The sequence below is a fragment of the Apodemus sylvaticus genome, chromosome 2 (genome assembly GCF_947179515.1).
Source record: "Apodemus sylvaticus chromosome 2, mApoSyl1.1, whole genome shotgun sequence".
Taxonomy (NCBI): domain Eukaryota; kingdom Metazoa; phylum Chordata; class Mammalia; order Rodentia; family Muridae; genus Apodemus; species Apodemus sylvaticus.
Genome location: NC_067473.1, coordinates 184,735,254 through 184,751,272, shown reverse-complemented (window position 1 = coordinate 184,751,272; position 16,019 = coordinate 184,735,254). Strand labels below are relative to the sequence as shown.

Here is a 16,019-nt window from a genome sequence, read left to right as displayed (position 1 = left end):
AGGGCAGCCTGGTCTACAGAGTGAATTCCAGAACAGCTGGGGCTACACAAAGAAACCCTATCTTGAAAAACCAAGAAAAAAGAAAAAAAAAGAAAGAAGCTCCTGCTCTCTTGCTTCTCTCCTGCTCTCCCCCTCCCCATTCCCTCCCCTTCCCCTCCCTCTCCACGTGCTAAAGGCCAGGGCCAGCCTCTACTTCTCTACTCTCTGCCTTTCCTAACCTCTTAACCCCCCTCCCCACGCCCTAAATAAACTATTCTATACTAAAAAAGAAAAGAAAGAAAGAGAAAGAAAGAAAGGAGAAATGGAGAAAAGACAAAGAAGGAAAAAGGAAGGAAGAGGAAAGACACAAAAAAACCCGGCTCGCCCCGGAGCCCAGCTCGCCCTGGAGCTCCGGCAGGAGGCGCGCGCCCGCAGGGGCCGGCCGGGGACGCGCGCGGTCTTCGTGCCGGAAGCGCGCGCCTGGCGGGGCTGGGACGACAGGTGAACGCGCGGGGGCCGGCGCGCTACAGCGATGCGCGCGGGCGCTCCGGGGTAGCACCCGACCCGGCCTGCGCGCCCCCGGCCCGCGCGCCCCCGGCCCGCAGCGATGTGGCGGCTGCGCCTGCTGGTCCTGGCGGTGCTGGCGGCGGGCAGCGCCGAGGCCCAGGCGAACTCCAGCGACGGTGAGCTTCCCAAACTTGCCTCCGCTCTGACAGCAAGGCCGCAGGCTGCCCGGCTCTGTGCAGCCCTCCCTGGTTGCAGACACGCGTTAGGCTGTGGGTTCGGGACCGGGTCCATCCTGTCAGCGCCCCGTTTGGGCTGGGAACCGGGAAGAGATAAGTAGCCCCCTTTGAGGCATTCTTCCCGGCAGGGAGCAGCCATGTTTGTAGTTTTAGTTGGACACATTGAAACGGCCTTTTTAACTGAATTTCGGGAAGCACGCCTGTAAGCGCAGCACCCCTGAGGCTGCGACAGGAGGATTACGCGTTCGAGACCGGCCTGGAGAGTAAGCGTCAGGCCCAAACTAAAACCAAACCCAGCCGGTCGGCTACCGGCAGCTGAGTCTATCGAGGAACTAAAGCGTTCCACGCAACTATCTGCCTTTGACACTCCCAAATCTAGATGCTTTTCAGCTGGGTGACGATTTGCAGTTTGAGAGGAAAAATGAGCCTGTGATGGGACATGAAATCCTAGGTCGTGTGCTGAGTGAGAGGGGTTTAGCGACTGTTGGGAGGGGGTGGGGGCGTTAATGGGAAGCGCATAAAGCTCTAATTGTGTCAGGCTGGTGATCACGTGCTGTTTTGTGGCTGTGTTAACTACTTTCCTTGTTTTGAGCTCTAGTCAAACAGCAAATACAACCGTTTTCTGAATGATGAGATCTTTTTTTTTCCTGGCTTATCTGTGAAAAGCCAGGGTTAATACTGCATTTTAGGATCTTTGAGTACAATGAAGGCCAGTACTGAAAAGTACAAATATTTGTGTGTTGAGTGCACACACACACACACACACACATCCTTCTATTTTCTTGAAGAAAACTCTGGCTTACAGTGGAAGCATTGGCCTCTGGCCCTGGCCGTTTGTTAGGCCCATTTCACGGTCTGAGTAATCCTCGATGCCCCAGGAGATAGCAATCCATCCCTCTGGAGGCCTGAGATGCATTTTTCACAAACTTCGCAGCACCTGGTGTGTTGCCCTGCAAGTCGAATGGTCCTGCCCTTCAGCAACCCACTTTCTGAGATCATTTTGCCCCAGGGCTGGGGATGTAGCCCAGTTGTTAGAGTGTTTGCCTGGCATTTAATTAGTCTTGGTGTTGTTCTTCCTGAGCATGACATGGACCAGGCGTGATGGCCTCTACTCCAGCATTCAGAAAGTGGAGAATCCAGGGTGCAAAATCAGATTCAACTAAACAAGGATTACGAAGTCAGCCTGGACTACACGAGACCCTATTTCAACAAAACAACAAAACAAAAACAAAAACCTTTCACAGCATAAGGCTTTATATTCAGTCTATGAGTCTTAATCTTGGGAACAGCCTTCTGAAGGTGGGAAAGAGGAAGGATTGAGTTTGGGGTTGACCTGGAATTGCTCCTGAGTCTGGAAGGCTGGGAGCCAGAGCTTTTATTTCCAGTTTGGAGTTTCAGTACTTAATAGGCAGAAACTTTTCACAGAAGTCAAGAAAGAGAAATACTACGTGGAGAGCTAAGTTTTTTTTCTTACACTGTCTCACCTCTGATTATGGCACGGCACTTCTGCTGTGTGTTGTTCTTTCTGTTTCAAGTTAGTATTGTTGTGTACAGGAGAGGGATTGGACTCCGACACTCAACAGCTGCGTGATTAAAAGCTGCTATTCCCTGTCTGGCTGGTGAAATGTAGCATGGACATTACAGTCGAAGGGTGAGCCTCCCATGAATGGTGGAGTTGTGGCTGTGATACAGGTGGCAGGAGCTGTACCTCTTGCCCTGAGTGTTTGGACTGAGGAGAATTAGTCCAATTAGGAGGGATACACTTTGTTGGTGCTCCTAAAGTTAGCTGCTGTGTTAGCTAGCACAGACAATGGAGGGAAGTCTGAGGTGCATTTTACTAATGAAGTGAGGAGAGAGTTGGGGGGATTTAAGATAGAGAAGTGATTGGGAGTGGACGGTCTTCCAGAATGGAGTTAGCGGAAGGAAAACTCGCTGGTTAAGGATGGGAAGTACGTGTGAAAATAGAAACACCGTCCCTCCCATCCTGATGGAAGTTTGGATTGTTTTTAAAATGTCAGATAAAGCAGAGCCGTAGCCCTCCCAAGTACAGTTCGAGTAAGCACGCCATCTTGACTGGGCCATCCGCTCTGTAACGACCTTTGATGTACTGTCTGCTTCCCACACCCCAGTCATAAGATCTAATTATGCCAGTCAAATGTCTCTGGTGACTCCTTCTCTGGATGGCTTGGAGGGAAGGGTAGGGTCCTATTAACTTCTGCAGGGTATGTCTTCTCTTGCCAAGTCTTTTGTGAGTAGAAATTAAATGCTCTTTCCAGCCAGGTTGGGTGTCTCAGGCTTGTCGTGACCCAGCTGTTTGGGAGGTTGAGGCAGAAAGACTCCCCTGTTCGTCTCTCCCATTTCTGGGTTATTTTTGGTGGCACTGGGAATTGACCCCAGAGCCCTGTGCACGCATCTACCATCAGCCATACCCCAGGCCCCACCTTGAGTATCTTCCATTGTATCTCTGTGGAAGTCCCCTCAATGTGGCTTATGATAGGCAGAGCATCTCTGTGAGGAAATGCTAACCCTCTCCCCACTAGCATCTTTGTGGGGCCAATCTGAGGGTGCCTGACATTTTTACATCTCCAAAGCACTGGCAAGGTACAGAAGTTCATGATCCTGGCTAGGCAGGACCTATAGGTTATAAAACCATCCTCCCGCTTGTTGGGTGGTTTCTGTAGCACAGCTACTTCCCTTTTACTGCGAGAGAACAGAGGCCCAGAGGAAATAAGTACCTTGCCTTAAGTCACAGAGTTCAGTCAGCGTTGAACAGGCGTTCACTGCCAGGCCGCTGGTGCTGCGCCAGACACAGGATCATCAGATACAACAAAGACCTGTGTAGCCGGGAGGGAAACCACAGGAGCTTGGGTTAAAATGCAACTCTCTGTACCAGTTGTGCAATGGTTCTTTCTTGTCCAGCGAATCGTTCCCCTGTACAAAGCGCTGGGTTAGGAATGGAGCCGCGACAGTCTCTCTCTTACTCACCAAACTTGAAGTTAGCAGTTTTCAGGTACATGGATAACTTTCTGCTTGTTTTCTGAGGCTGGGCTAACCTTGAGCTATACATATCTGAGGACGACTTAAGCATCTGATCCTCCTGCCTGCATCTGATCCCCCTCCACACTGTTGGATGGCAGCACCAACACTGGCTTGTCCATGGCCGGCGCTCAAACCCAGGGCTCTGAGCACGGTGGTTGAGTGTGTTGAGCGCTCTCCCAACTGTTTGAATGAATGTTTGTTTTCAAATTCCTGTCTGAAGCTACTGCTAGGCATTTTCATTTAAGTGGTATGGGTGATTCTTGGCAAGAGATCACCTCCACAAACAATTAAATCAGGGTATATTGTAGTTTCCTTATGATAATAAGGACAGTTCATAAAAACTATAGAAAAGGTGATAAGTAAGGAAGGAATTATATTTAAAAAAGAGGAGCACTTTAAGGTAGCTGTTTTTTTTTTTTTTTTTTTTTTTTTTTGAGACAGGGTTTCTCTGTGTAGGCCTGGCTGTCCTGGAACTCACTCTGTAGACCAGGCTGGCCTCGGACTCAGAAATCTGCCTGCCTCTGCCTCCCAAGTGCTAGGATTAAAGGCGTGCACCACCACTGCCCGGCAAGGTAGCTGTTCTTTTTTTTTTTTCTTTTCTTTTGGATTTGGTTTTTTCGAGACAGGGTTTCTCTGTATAGCCCGGGCTGTCCTGGATCTTACTCTGTAGTGTTGTCTGCCACCACTGCCCGGCAAGGTAGCTGTTCTTAATGTTACTGATGTTAATACAACGGGACCAGTTTTTAGATGTCATAGACTGTCTCTCCACCCCACCTCACTATCTATCTTCAGCACCTTCCTGCTGCAGGCATGTGGGGGTGGGGCCTCGGTGGAGCATCTCGTCTGAAAACGCAGGCGCTCTTCCTGGTGGTTCCTATGAGCCTGGGGGAGCTTCCTGAAGTCAGAAGCGCAGGCTTCAGCTTGGAAATTCAGCCCGGCTACCTAGGTCATGTCTCAGGCTTTGTTTCCAGTTGTGACTTTATAGACAGGAAGACAACTTAGGTACAGTTTCGCCATAAGGGCAAAGGTCATCTGTTACACCATGACATCAAAAAAATCTCACATTAAGTTAATCACCTGACCTATATGCTTTCTAGAACACTTTCCTGCAAAACAGAACTATTTTATTTTATTTGGGGGAATTTTTGAGACAGAGTCTGATATAGTCCAGGCTGGCTTCAAACTCACTATCTAGCCTAGGATGACCTTAAACCCTAGTCTTCTGATGTCGCTCCTGTGGTGGTTTGAATAGAAATGTCCCTGATAGAGTATGTGTTTGAACACTTAGTCCCTAAGGAATGGCACTATTAGAAGATGTGGCCTCGTTGGAGTGGGTGTAGCATCGTTGGAATGAGTGTGGCTTTACTAGAGGGTGGGCTTTGAGGGCTCAGAAGCTCAAGCCAGTTCTTTTTTTTGTTTTTTTGTTTTTTTGGATTTAGTTTTTTCGAGACAGGGTTTCTCTGGTTTTCTGGCTGTCCTCTGTAGATCAGGCTGGCCTCGAACTCAGAAATCCACCTGCCTCTGCCTCCCAGAGTGCTGGGACTACAGGTGTGTGCCATCACCACCCTGCTAAGCCAGTTCTTTTCTTGCTGCCTGTGGATCAAGATGTAGAACTCTCTGCTCCTTCTCCGGCACCATGTCTGCCTGCATGCCACCATGATGACCGTGGACTAAACCTCAGAACCTGTAAGCCAGCCCCAACTAAATGTTCTCCTTTATAAGAATCTCTGTGGTCTTGGTGTCTGTTCACAGCAATAGAAACCCCACCCTAAAAACCCTCTGAGCGTTGAGACTGAAGGTGTGCGTGCCATGCAGAGCAGTTTTTCTTGATTTGTGTTTCACACTAGGCTAGCAGTGGGGATGCTCATCAGTAGATGCAATTATGATATGCATGTACAATGGGATACTCAATGGCTTTAAAAAGGGCCAATTAGAGTCCCCACCCCCCACCCTCTAGTAGTACAGGCACGGAGCTCCCTCTCAAACATGCTAAACAAATACTCTGTCACCAAGCTACAGCTTCAGCCCTGAGTTATCAGCACTGACATATGCAGATGCCTAAGACCCAGTGAGTGGTCTGTGCCTCACATTTAAACATCTTTCTTCTTGAGCATGTGTAGAAGTAGGCAGCATGAATCCTGATACTGAATCTTCAACACAAGTTGGTCTCCATGCCCAAGCTTTGTGTCCTGCAGATCCGACTAGCTGCAGAGCGATGATGATAACCATGTAAAAGTGTATCTGTACCAGAAGTGTAGTCTCTTCATTTTATTGCTCTCTAACAATGTAACGATGCAGCACCTGTGTTAGGTGTGCAAATGATCCACAGATAAAGTGTGTGGATATATGTTTGTCATAACGCCGTTTTTTTTTTTTTTAAATACACATGGTATGCATGCACGTGCGTCGTGTTTTCTAAAAACGAAAGAGAAGCCAGGGATATGTTTGTTGAGGTGCAGTATGGTGCAGGGAAAGGGGTGCTCTGCGGGGGCCCATGCTGAAGCCCCCACCTCTTCCCCCTGGGGTGCCAGCTAGTGGATGGGTATAATGTAGAGTAGAGTTTATTTAGGGGATGGAGTAGGAGGTTGAGGGGAGGGGGTAATAGAGACAGAGAAAAGCAGAGAGAAAGGGGCAGAGAGAGGGAGAGAGACAGAGAGAGAAAGAGAGCGAGAGCGAGCGAGAGAGAGAGAGAGAGAGAGAGAGAGAGAGAGAGAGAAGCAAAGTGAGAGTGTAGAAGAGTAGAGGCAGACCATAAGCATGTGGAGGGAGGGGGAGGGGCATGGGGATTGAAGGGACAGAGAGGGAAGAGAGCAAGAGAGAGAGGAGGGGGCAAGCAGCCCCTTTTATATTGAGTCAGGCACACCTGGCTATGGGGCAGAACCTAGAAGAAATGCTAACTCTCTCTCTCTCTCTCTCTGTGCGTGTGTGTGTGTGTGTGTGTGTGTGTGTGTGTGTGTGTGTTAGTGTCTACCTTATTTCCTTGAAAATAACCTTTTTCTGAACCTGGAACTACACTGGTGGCCAGAAAATCCCCGTGATCTTCCTACCGCTGTCCTCCATAGTAGAGGCATTACAGTGTATGTGGTGTGCCTGGCTTTTCATGTGGGTGCTGGGATTTGAACTCCAGGTCCCTCATGCTTGCTTAGTAAGTGGTCTTACCCACTGAGCCATCTCTCGGTATCTACCGTGTTCAGTGAGGCGTGGGCAGGGATTGGCAGTTGGCGAGTTTGGGACTTGTATCCTGTGGCTGCTAAGGGATGATGACACCAGAGTGTCAGCTGTGGGGATGTTTGCACTGGGGGAAAGCAATGGGCAGGAGTTGATAGCATCCCTGTATTGTTTCATCCTTTTTCCTTCTGAGTGCGGAGAATTGAACATAGCACGCGCTCTCTGCCTCCGTCCCTCTCTCCCTCCCTCCTTCTCTCTCTCTCTCTCTCTTACTGTTGTTGTGTTATTGTTGTTTTAACAAATTTAAGATGTAGACTCAAAGCAGAACTTGAATCTTGAGGCCATCAAAGCTGGAAGCTTTTGTTAAATCATGAAATTTCTGAAAAGAATGCTTTGAAACTTGAAAAAGAGTCTGCAGCTGGGCGGTGGTGGCGCACGCCTGTAATCTCAGCACTCTGGGAGGCAGAGGCAGGCGGATTTCTGAGTTCGAGGCCAGCCTGGTCTACAGAGTGAGTTCCAGGACAGCTAAGGCCATACAGAGAAACCCTGTCTCCAAAAAACCAAAAAAAAAAAAAAAAAAAAAAAAAAAAAGAGTCTGCATAAAAAGAAACCACTTGACACTTGCTACACACTCCCAGGGCCGCTTGCGCTTGTTTTTAGCATCGCTTCTGGTGTTATCAGTGGTCTGTGTGCTTAATCATTTTAATTGCTGTGGTCCTGTTTCTTTTCTAAAGATTTATTTTATTTATTTTATGTGTTGTCTGCATGTACACCTGTGTACCACATGTGTACCTGCTGCCTGCAGTGGCCAGAAGAGGGTATGCGATCCCCTGAAGCTGGATATAGGCAGTGTTGAGCTGCTGTGTAGGTTCTGGGAACTGAACCTGGGCCACGGAGAACCACTGGGCTCTTAACTGCTGAGCTTTGGTCTTGCGGTTTCTAGTGTGTTGGAATCTGGGAGAATGATGTTCACTTCTGGGTTGAAGAGAGAAGTTAAGGAAAGTTAGCCACCAGCATATCTCTGGAGATGACTTCAGTGTCTTCCACACCTTCTGAGCTGTTCTGGCGCAGAGTCTATGTCCCGGCAGATGATGAGGGAGGGCTACCACTTCTCTAGAGGACATTGGAGGATTGCCCAAGGGATGACAGTGGCCGCTCTGCTAGAGAAGCTGTAGTGGATTTGCTTGCTCAGGGTCTAGGCACAGAGAGCTACTTTATAAGTACTTGCTGATACTTGCCAACTGGAGGAAATGAGGGGAAAGGGTGTATGCCTAGGGGAGTGGATGGAGACAAACAATGAAACCAAGAATTGGAGGACAGAAATGAGGGGAGAGCTTCTTGTGCAGGGAAAGGATACTGGTCCCTGAGGGCCAGGAAAAGTGTCCCACCACAGCTGACAGGCCGGAAGGCATATATGTGTTGTTTTTTGAGACAGGGTCATTTTTTAAAAATGAATTAAAGTACTTGTCATTTTCATACATGGGTTTGGAACTACCTATTGGAGACTGGTGGGCTCAATAGAGATAGAACTGAAGACAGTGATACTCCTAGATTCTGTCAGCGGTCACAGCTCAGCAGGAAGAATAGGACCCGTGAGTTCCTCTGCTACCTGTGAGGAATTGTTCACAGGGTTGGCTGGCCTCGTGTAGGCCTGGTACGGGTGACCGTGGCTGTCGTGAATCAGGACTGCAATGGCTTCGTCTAACCATGTTTCAGCTTTAAAGTTTCAGTATCCTTGTTGTGACAGACATCACCCAGACACCCACAGGGTCTTGATCTGTACTCCTGGCTGGCCGGGTACTCACACGGATCCGTCTGCTTTAGCTTCCCGAGGACTAACAGGCTTCTTCCACCATGCCTGACACTCAAGGGGCTTTCCAAGGGTTAAATTAGCATGGTACATTTGTTTATGAATGGAATTTCCACAAATTGATGCTACCGGCACAATATTGTAATGAGAAACTTTTCTCATTGTAGGTTTCCTCGAGTTTTCTGTGGGAAAATTTACGTACTTTGCACTCAGCAGGTCCTTTCCGCAGGAGGCCGTTCTGCGCCATATTTCAAGCAATGTGACCTTTCTTCTTTTCCAAATACACTCACAGTATCAGAACACAACCGTTTCATTTACTAAGGTAAGTGCAAAGGACTGTTTCGATAAAAAGCATCTCTATAATATTGAGTCTTGTATGTTAGGGATTTTGATATCTGTGTGTGAGTGGGCCTGGGTCTCCATGCAGCAAAGTTTTGGCCATCTTTATATTCTAAGACCTCGGTGCCTGGGTTGCCCTCTGTTTCCTTGACTGGCAGACTATGTAAGTGAACAGAACACAGGGTTCTAGAAATGACTGTGAGGAGCAGAGCTCTTTCTTCTGTCCCTTCTGATGGCCAGTAGTGTTCTTGGTCTTTTGTTTGTTTGATTTTTGGTTGCTGTGGCAAAGGGTTCTCTGAAGCCCCCCGACTCTGTAGGTGAAGCCCCTTGCTTTGGGGCTTGCCAAGTTGAAACTCACATGGTACATTTTTCCTTCTCATTCTCTTAGCTTTAAGAGATTCTGATTGTGGAGGCTTGAGCACTTGGCCAGCTTCCACTGCACAGTGAGGCAGAGATGACCTGACCTACGTGAACACTGGCCTTAAAGGAGAAAAGGTTTCCAGCAGGATGGCTCAGTGGTTAAGGAGCACTTGCTGCTCTTGCAGGGGTTCTGGGTTTGGTTCCCAGCACCCACACAGCAACTCACAACTCAGTGCCTGGGCTCTGATTCCTCCTCTGGCCTCCACAGAGGTATCAGGCTCGTGTATGGTGTGTAGAAATGCATACAGGCAAAAACATTGATGCACATAAATTAAAAATAAGTAATTAAACACATCTTTAAAACAAATGCTTTTTGTAAACTGAAGTCTTTGGGGCCAGAGCTTTGGTTTTGTCTTGTCAGCCTCAGGACCAGACAGAGTACGTCTCAGCTCAGTTGAACTGTAGTGCTTGGGAAGTTCAGCATGTAAGTCATAGAGGTTGTGTTTGGTTCTCTGTTTCCTTGCTTTTGCTTGTTTTATTTTCTTTCCATATTAAGCTGGGAATGAAATCCAGGCCATCAGACTCCACAGGCAAGTGCTTTACCACTGGTCTGCACCCTGACTCCTGGTGTCTTGGTATTAAGAAATGGAATCTGAGGGCTGAACAGAAGGCTCAGTCTATAGGACCTGAGATTGATCCTAAAAACCCACCAAGAAACAAAACAGAAACCAGCCAGACCTGGTGTGGCTTTGTTACCTTAGGTCTGGGGAGGAGAAACAAGGCTCAGCTGGCTGATCAGCCTAGCCAGTCAGTGAGATCCAGGTTCAGTGGGAAACCATGTCTTAAAAAGTCATCTGCAGGGGATGGAGAGATAACTCAGCAACTTGTTCTTGGAGAGGACCTGGGTTCAGTTCCCAGCACTCAGAGCGTGGCTCATAACCACCTGTAACTCCAGTTCCATGAGATCTGACCTCTGAGGGCACCAGGCATGCACATGGTGTATGTTCACGCTTGCAGGCAAACCACTCGTACATAAAATGAAACAAATGACAAATCTAAAATATATAAATTAAATAAAATAAGTTGGAGAGTGATGAAGGGCAATACCCAATGTCAACCTCTGATCTCCACACGTGTGCTCACACACTCACCACATGTCTGATCACACACTTGTCATGTGTACTTACACATTTGCCACATGTCTGGTCACACACTTGACACGTGTACTTACTCACAGGCCACCCGTCTTCTCACACACTTACTACATGTATTCACACACTTGCCACATGTATTCACACACTTACCACATGTATTCACACACTTACCACATGTATTCACACACTTACCACATGTATTCACACACTTACCACATGTATTCACACACTTGCCACATGTATTCACACACTTACCACATGTATTCACACACTTACCACATGTATTCACACACTTACCACATGTATTCACACACTTGCCACATGTATTCACACACTTGCCACATGTATTCACACACTTGCCACATGTATTCACACACTCAGCACATGTCTGTTCATACACTCGAAATGTGTACTCATACACTCACATGTCTGCTCACACAGCATGTGTGCTCATACACTCGCCACATGTTCTTACACACTCACGTTTGCTCACACACTCACCACACATGTGCTCACACACTTGGCATATGCACATGTAATCATATACACAGGAACATATATACACACGCACACCCTCAAACGCAGTAACCGTGGGATGCAGACATGAGAGAACCTCTCCAAAAGGACAGCACCCCTATAAAGAGGCTCCCCACAGTGCCTTCCTTCCTCACTCTGCTGTGTTCCTAAACCATAAAACCTGTTGTATTTTGTCACAGAAGTTCAAACCTTCTGACTGAGGAAATATTACTAAACTTTTATTTATTTACTCATTTCTTTTATATGGGTGTTTTGCCAGTACGTATGCATGTGTACCACATATGTGCCCAGTACCTGTGTAGACTAAAAGAGGGTGTCAGGTCCCCTGCAACTGGAATCAGACTGTTGTAAACCATCATGTGGATGTTGGGAATTGAACCCAGGCCCTTTGGAAGAGCAACCGGTACACTTAACTGCTAAAGCCATCACTCCAGCCCCAGTGATATGTTCAGAGAGTTCTCCGGCATGAAGGTGTGGATATTAGAACAGAGAGATGAAAACTCCCTGAGGAATTCTTTCTCTTTTGTTTTGAGAGGGTTTGGGGAGCAGTGCACGCTGAGCAGCTCTGCAGTGGATGTGATTTCTCAAGTCAGTTTTCATGGGGCTTTGCTTCCCAAATGCAGACTCTCCTTCCCAGCACCTCGGGAACAGGCAACGACAGAGGGCTGGTTTTCATACTTAGACCCGAGCAGACTACGCGCACTTGGTACCTGGAGACGAAAGATGCCAAGCCTGTTCAAAGTGTGGCCGTCACGCTTTCCTACTCAGAACAAGGTAATTCCCTTGCCAAGCTCATCCGTGGACATGAGCTTCATCTGTTTGTGGGATCTCAGGGAACATTATCCTGGTAAAGTTGTTCATTAGGAGCGTAGTTTATTTAATCAGAGTGTTTCACTAGCAGAGAGCTAGTGGGACTGGAAGCTTGGGTTGTGACTTGGAGCGTTCATTCTTTGTTATCTTGGGCAGATGAGGCAGTGGGTGTATCCTGAGAACGGCGCAGGGTTTGGAGAGTGGTGGGCACTGGGTGTGTCTGCAGCTGGAAAGCAAAGAGCCTTGAACACAGTTTGCACGCATTGCTAAGGAGGGTTCAAAGGAAGCCGAGAGAGTGTGAGAGGGGAGCCACGCAGTCCATTTCATCTTTAGAAAGCTGGCTACGGAGGAGCTGGTGATGTAGCGTGCTTGGTCAGTGCTTGCCCGGCATGCACCATGCCCTGGGTTCCATCTCCAGCACCGTGTAAAACTGGCCATTGTGGCACATGCTTATAATCTAGCACTGGAAGGTGGAAGCAGGAGGACTAACAGGTTAGAGCCAGCTCCGTGGCAAGTGGAAGGCTAGCCTGAGCTACATGAAGAAGAAAGAGCTGAGTCAGGATGGAGCCCGACAGCTGTGAGGGAAGTGACAAGTGGGGTCTGAAAGCAAGTCCTAGACCAGGCCTGGGGAGAGCCACCCAAAAGGTGCAGTGGTTACACGTTACCAGAGAGGGGCCTCGGCCTCCTGTTTGGACATATTAGATATTGTGCTGCACAGTAGGTTTAGATGTGGGGCTGTTGGGTGCTGGGCCTTTCATGGGGTAGGATGGAGTCAGTAGTGACTCCTGTGAGGGCACAGTGAGTCTGACATGCTTGTAGGACGTCTCATTGGAAGCACGTCATAGAATGCCGGCCAGGAGTAAAGGAACAAGATTAGATAGATAGCTGGTATCAAAGCCAAGGCCACGCATGAGAGTGGAGGTACCTGGGGGAACATGGCCGTTTCCTAGTGTTGAGCACAAGTACCTGGATGATGGTGTCTACTGAGGAACAGGCTCAGGGCTGAGGAGATACCTGGAGGTAAGAGAAATGCCTGGAATGCCTGTTTGAGCCTGCAGTGGGGAATAGTAAATTCCAGAAAAGTCCAAAGACGTGACCAGCGGTGTCTGAATGAAAGAGCAGTGTTGAGTCAGGGGGTCCTTTAGCACCCGGCCCAGACAGCACTGAGAGAGAGTCAGCTCACAGCGGCTGAGGGAAGTCTGAAGCTGGAGCTTGGGAGTGGGGCTGGGAACAGCTCAGGGGTAATGTGCACACAGCCCTGGATTTGAAAGAGATGGTGAGGGACAGGGCATGAGGGACCCATCCCCTTCTAACCTTAGTCACCATACAGCGGAAGTGCTGGGTGGCATTCTGTGCCGACATGGCTCTGTGGGGCTTTCTTGGAATATGGAAAGGACTGTTGGGTTACTAACCTCACCGTTTTCCATTCAGATCCCATTCCTGGAGGCTGCAATTTGGAGTTTGATTTAGATATTGATCCCAACATTTATTTGGACTATAACTTTTTTGAAACAACCATCAAGTTTGCACCAGCAAACATAGGCTATGCAAGGTAGGCTGACGACCCCACCCTGCCAGAGCTGCTCTTAGGACTTTCCTGACTGTAGAACGGGACCAGCAGACTGCCTCATGGTCGTCACTTCTATAGCAATGTGGGATTGTTTCGTATTTGAGGGTTGGCGTAATTTAAACCTTAGTGCTAATATTCGAACTATTCTTTATACTGAATACTCTCCTCAGTCCTTATGAATTCTTTATTTGAAGAGATAGGTATGAAGTAAGCCTATTGTGAGCGTAGAAGTGCATCTTAGGTCTCTGTTTTAAAGATTTATTTTTATTATTTGTAAGTGTGTATATGTCTGTGTGAGTGTGTGCACATGAACACAGTGCCTGTAAGGACTAGAGGTGCCAGATGCCTCAGAGCTGAGGTTACAGGTGGTTGTGAGCTGCCCCGTGTGGGTGCTGGGAATGAACCTGGTCCACTGTAAGAGAAGCTTGTGTACTTAGCCACTGAGGCGACTCTCCTGCCTCGTCTTGGTTTTCTCAAAGCATTCAAACATAGAAGGTATTCATAGCCCTAAGTTCTTACACCTCTTGAGGATTTAATTTTACAAAACTGCCTCAGTTTCTACTTGAATAGCAATGATTATTTGAAAACTCTTTGCCTGCCTGCCCACTACAGCGCTGAATGCTATGGGCTCTTTGTTATTTAATCTTAATAAGAAGCAGTGGCTTTTATTTTACAGAGAGGTTTTCTAAGGCCTTTGAGGTTAAACACCCTCTTCTGGATTCCATGGGTATACACACACACACACACACACACACACACACAGAATCAAATCTTTTTAACCACACAACACAATGTTAAATAGGAAATGTGTCATTGCTGTGGGTCTGACTCACGCCAGATTTTGTTTTTGTTTTTTCTTTTAACCACATTGGCCTGTGTGTGTATGTGTGTGTGTGTGTGTGTGTGTGTGTGTGTAATAGCCAGCTGCTATTGTAAAGAATAAGCTAAACATCCCTTATCTGAAATGTCTAGGGGCAGAAGTGTTTGAAATTTGTGTAGACTTTAATGGCTGAACATCCCCAATTATTTGAAGACCCCAAATATAACAAGTCTGAGACATCAAATATCAGCCTGAAAAGTTTCAGGTTTCAGATTTGTAAAATTTACTGTAATTTTATGTGATGGTATTTTGCCTGCATGTATATCCGTGTGAGGATATCGAATCTTGGAGTTATAGACAGTTGTGAGCTGCTGTGTGGGTGTTGGGATTTTTACCCAGGGAAGAGCAGTCAGTGCTTTTAACTGCTGAATGATCTCTCCAGCCCCTCAGGTTTCAGATTTTTAGATAAAGAATGGTTAACCCATACCAAAAACTACTTGGATGGATTATGAGTAACAGTAATTTACTTATTTACTTACTTATAGGTATTTGTTTTCTTACGTATATGTGCCACTGGCTCGCTTGGAAGTTTCTGTGTAGACCAGGCTGGCCTTGGAACTTGCATTGATTCTCCTTCTGGCTCCCAAGTTCTAGGACCACAGCCATGCACCACACCCCAAAGGTTCCTTCTGTCGCTTTCAGAGGCAGTGCCTTTGGGCTCTGGTTGGGGCCTCCTGCAGGTGCAGATTTCTTACTGTGTCGTTATGAGAAGAGAATTTCCTTCCTTATGAGAAAGTCCTTACTTAGATTGCCTGAGAGCTGTCTGAGGCTGCTTCTGTGAAGGCACCGATCCCACTCAGGAGGGTTCCCCTCAGGACCTGGTTATCTCCCACAGACATTTTACAGCAGGGATATGAACTGAAATCCAGCCCATCGCTGTGTGCCACTTTCTCCAGAGTGACGCTTAGACCTCAAAGCTGTATAGTTGGGGTTGCGCCTGTAGAGGTTTGAGAACAGAGCTCTGGCTTCTCTCTATGGACAGGGCTTGATGCTGATGCTGAGCTGTGGTTGTCTTTAGAGCTGCAGAGCCCCCACCGTGTGACGTGAGCACAGGCCAGGAGTCCAGGTGGAGGCTGCGCTATGATGTGTACCAATACTTTCTGCCCGAGGACGACCTCACTGAGGCCTCGCTTCTCCGTCATCTTCAGAGGATGGCCCAGGTGGCCCAGGTGAAGGCCAGTGCCGTCAAAGTGAGTCTGGCTCTTGTAGCTCCTGTGGCTGCTTTGGGTGTTCTTTGTTTTGATTGCTGCCATATCTGTGACCTCATCATCCTGAGGTGGGAAAGAAGTAGATGATAATTTTCTGTACACTTCTGCAACTTAAATAAGGACTTCTGCTAAGCAAGCGTAAATGGAAAGGTTTAAAAACTGAGACGCTGCTGAAGGATATACACACTGGTGTTAGTTTTTGGTCATGTGTTTTATTGCTTCAAGACATTCATACACAAATGAAATGTATTTTGGTCATATTCACTCCTAACTCCTCCCCCTAACTCCTCCCATATCCACCCCTCCAGCTCCTCCCCTAACTCCTCTCACATCTACTCCTCCAACTCCTCCCTCTAACTCCCCCCATATCCACCCTTCCAAGCTCTTCCCTCTAATTCCTCCCATATCCTCCCCTCTAGATC

At 47.7% G+C, this 16,019-nt stretch overlaps 1 protein-coding gene across 1 annotated transcript in view; it reads left to right on the top strand.

Moving 5' to 3' along the window:
* The first annotated feature begins 448 nt into the window (after nt 1-448).
* Tm7sf3 (transmembrane 7 superfamily member 3) overlaps nt 449-16,019 on the top strand; it is a 33,932-nt gene continuing 18,361 nt past the window's right edge. The window contains exons 1-5 of the mRNA XM_052175283.1: nt 449-662; nt 8,907-9,061; nt 11,753-11,903; nt 13,371-13,491; nt 15,408-15,579. Coding sequence (XP_052031243.1) covers nt 587-662; nt 8,907-9,061; nt 11,753-11,903; nt 13,371-13,491; nt 15,408-15,579 — 675 coding nt within the window. The 5' untranslated portion in view covers nt 449-586. The remainder of the gene's footprint in view (nt 663-8,906; nt 9,062-11,752; nt 11,904-13,370; nt 13,492-15,407; nt 15,580-16,019) is intronic.